The sequence below is a fragment of the Alosa sapidissima genome, chromosome 20, assembly GCF_018492685.1.
Source record: "Alosa sapidissima isolate fAloSap1 chromosome 20, fAloSap1.pri, whole genome shotgun sequence".
Lineage (NCBI taxonomy): Eukaryota > Metazoa > Chordata > Actinopteri > Clupeiformes > Clupeidae > Alosa > Alosa sapidissima.
The window spans coordinates 28,578,906-28,581,115 of record NC_055976.1 but is presented as its reverse complement, the minus strand read 5'-3'; the positions used below and the strand labels follow the sequence as shown (position 1 = coordinate 28,581,115).

At 40.8% G+C, this 2,210-nt stretch overlaps 1 protein-coding gene across 2 annotated transcripts in view; it reads left to right on the top strand.

The window, feature by feature from the left end:
• The window catches only part of LOC121694895 (tetraspanin-18-like), a 39,437-nt gene extending 38,336 nt beyond the window's left edge, over positions 1-1,101 (top strand). For both annotated transcript variants that reach the window (XM_042075306.1, XM_042075305.1), the window contains exons 8-9: positions 1-4; positions 373-1,101. The exon at positions 1-4 is cut by the window's left edge and continues 80 nt beyond it. In XM_042075306.1, the coding sequence (XP_041931240.1) occupies positions 1-4; positions 373-420 (52 nt within the window). In that variant the 3' untranslated portion in view covers positions 421-1,101. The remainder of the gene's footprint in view (positions 5-372) is intronic.
• The last annotated feature ends 1,109 nt before the right edge of the window (positions 1,102-2,210 follow it).

The following is a 2,210-nucleotide window of genomic DNA, read 5'->3' as shown; positions in this document are numbered from 1 at the left end:
AGAGGTACAGAGAGCAATGTCTCTCTCTCTCTCTCTCTCTCTCTCTCTCTCTCTCTCTCTCTCTCTCACACACACACACACACACACTCTCATCTTAAGATTCAATAGTCAGACAGTGCTCTCTTGTGGACATTTGTGGTACTGCAATTACTCACACACATCACATGCCTGTCATTAGCCTACCAGAAAACTTGGGGACTTTGTCTGACTTCCTTGACTAGAGACAATTTCAAATGAGTTGTTAAAGATTATGTAACACACTGTTTGGTAGTAAGAGCTTAATGAACACACTGATTTGTGTTGGTAAATTTGCCTGCGTGTACCTGAAATCCAGTTTGTAACTGCTGTGTATACCTCTGTGCTTCCCTGCAGCTCTTTGCCATGGTGTTTGCCATGTGTTTGTTTCGAGGGATCCAGTAGCCCCACACATGTCCATCACAAGCACAGCACATGAAGAGGAGGAGGAGGAGGGAAAATGAACAAGTGTAAAATCAACAGCAGTGTTTTGATGTCATGTTGATGTTGCTGAATGGTTCATGAGAGTGTGTGATCAGCACCCTGTGTGTGTACTACACAGCTGGACCTATGGGGTACACACACATGCCCAGAGAACACACACGCGTAATTATACCAAAAGTCAACAATAAATAAAGAGTAAATAATGTGTTGGTGAACAGCCAAACAAACAAATACAACAGCAGGGTAAATATGACAAAAGACTCCAATCAGGGTTGTAACAGAATTAACTGGCAAACACACTTTACTTGGATAATCCTCCCACAGACAGGAGTGCGAGTTTGACAGCGTATTTAGTCACCATGCACACTGTGGCAAGAGTAAACACAAAGTGGGAGTCAGTTAAAGGTGCTCTAAGCGATGCCACATGTTTTTTAGGCTAAAACATTTTATGTCACTTACTGCAAACATCACCTAACCAACCGCTAGCCGTCTGTCCTGAATACGCTGTAAAACAAATGCAATCTCTGTGGACAGCCCAGGCTACAAAAACGGCAACAAAAACAACCTGGGCAAACCTAGCCCATAAAAGCATAACAAACTGTTCCAGAAAATCACAGATGAGATGCACGTTTAGAGTTTCAATTGCACAGGAGCAGCACGGGAGGGAGGGGGAGGAAGTAGCAAGTTAGCTCTCTGTTTTGTTTGAAAGTCAACAGAAGTGACGTTACCCAGCATCGCTTAGAGCACCTTTAATGAATAAGGGCTGAGCTACACCAGGCACGTAACTGAAGCGTTCCATTCGCGTTGCGTCTGCTGCAACAATTGGCTTCCACCATAATCAATGGAAGTAGCTACACCAGACGTGATAGCGGCGTACATTAAAAAAAAAATAGACCATTCCTCTAAAATGGATTTTACGCGTCGCGAACGGAACGCTTCAGTTACACGCCTGGTGTAGCTTCGCTGTAAAAGATAGATGATCAGATTTGAACACTGGTTGCACGTGATAAGTTTATTCAATTTCACTTCAAGTAGCTTTCAGAAACCCTTGCAAAGAAACTATCAAAAGTTGAATGGACACTGATCAGAGATAAATAATTAATACGAATATGGTTTATGTTACAGCACCAGTGAAGACATTCAGGTGTGTGAATGTGAATATGAATGTGAATATGCACTGGCCTAATACTAGAAAACTTACAGTACTTACAGAGGAGGGAGGCACAACTTTTACACAGTGTGTGTGTGTGTGTGTGTGTATGTGTGTGTGTGTGTGAGTGTGTGTGTGTGTGAGTGTGTGTGCATGTGCATATATGTGCATGAATATATTTTATGTTTTTATTCCACTTTTCAAGATGAACATCTTGTGAATCGTGTTGTTACATTGTGAAGATGATTGTGTTTTTGCATTAGTGCATTGTATTGCATTTGTATTGTATCTATTGTATTTGCAGATGACACCTGATTGATATTAAAACAGATAAGATCTCTCTGTTCTGTTCTTATGTCTCTAGTTGATATTAGTTAATGTCAAGTAAGCTAATAAGAATTTGTTTGCATGCTTTAACAAATGTGTTAGCTTGTTGATATCCCAATAATTAGGGTACTACCAAATGTTATGTTCCATTTTACTACTGAGGTACTACATTGTACTGCATCTCATTACTCATAAGTGAACAGCAAGTGTTTAAAGCAGGGGTGACGGTTCAAGTTCAAATGTATTTCCATGGCACTTCATCAGACAGCTATTC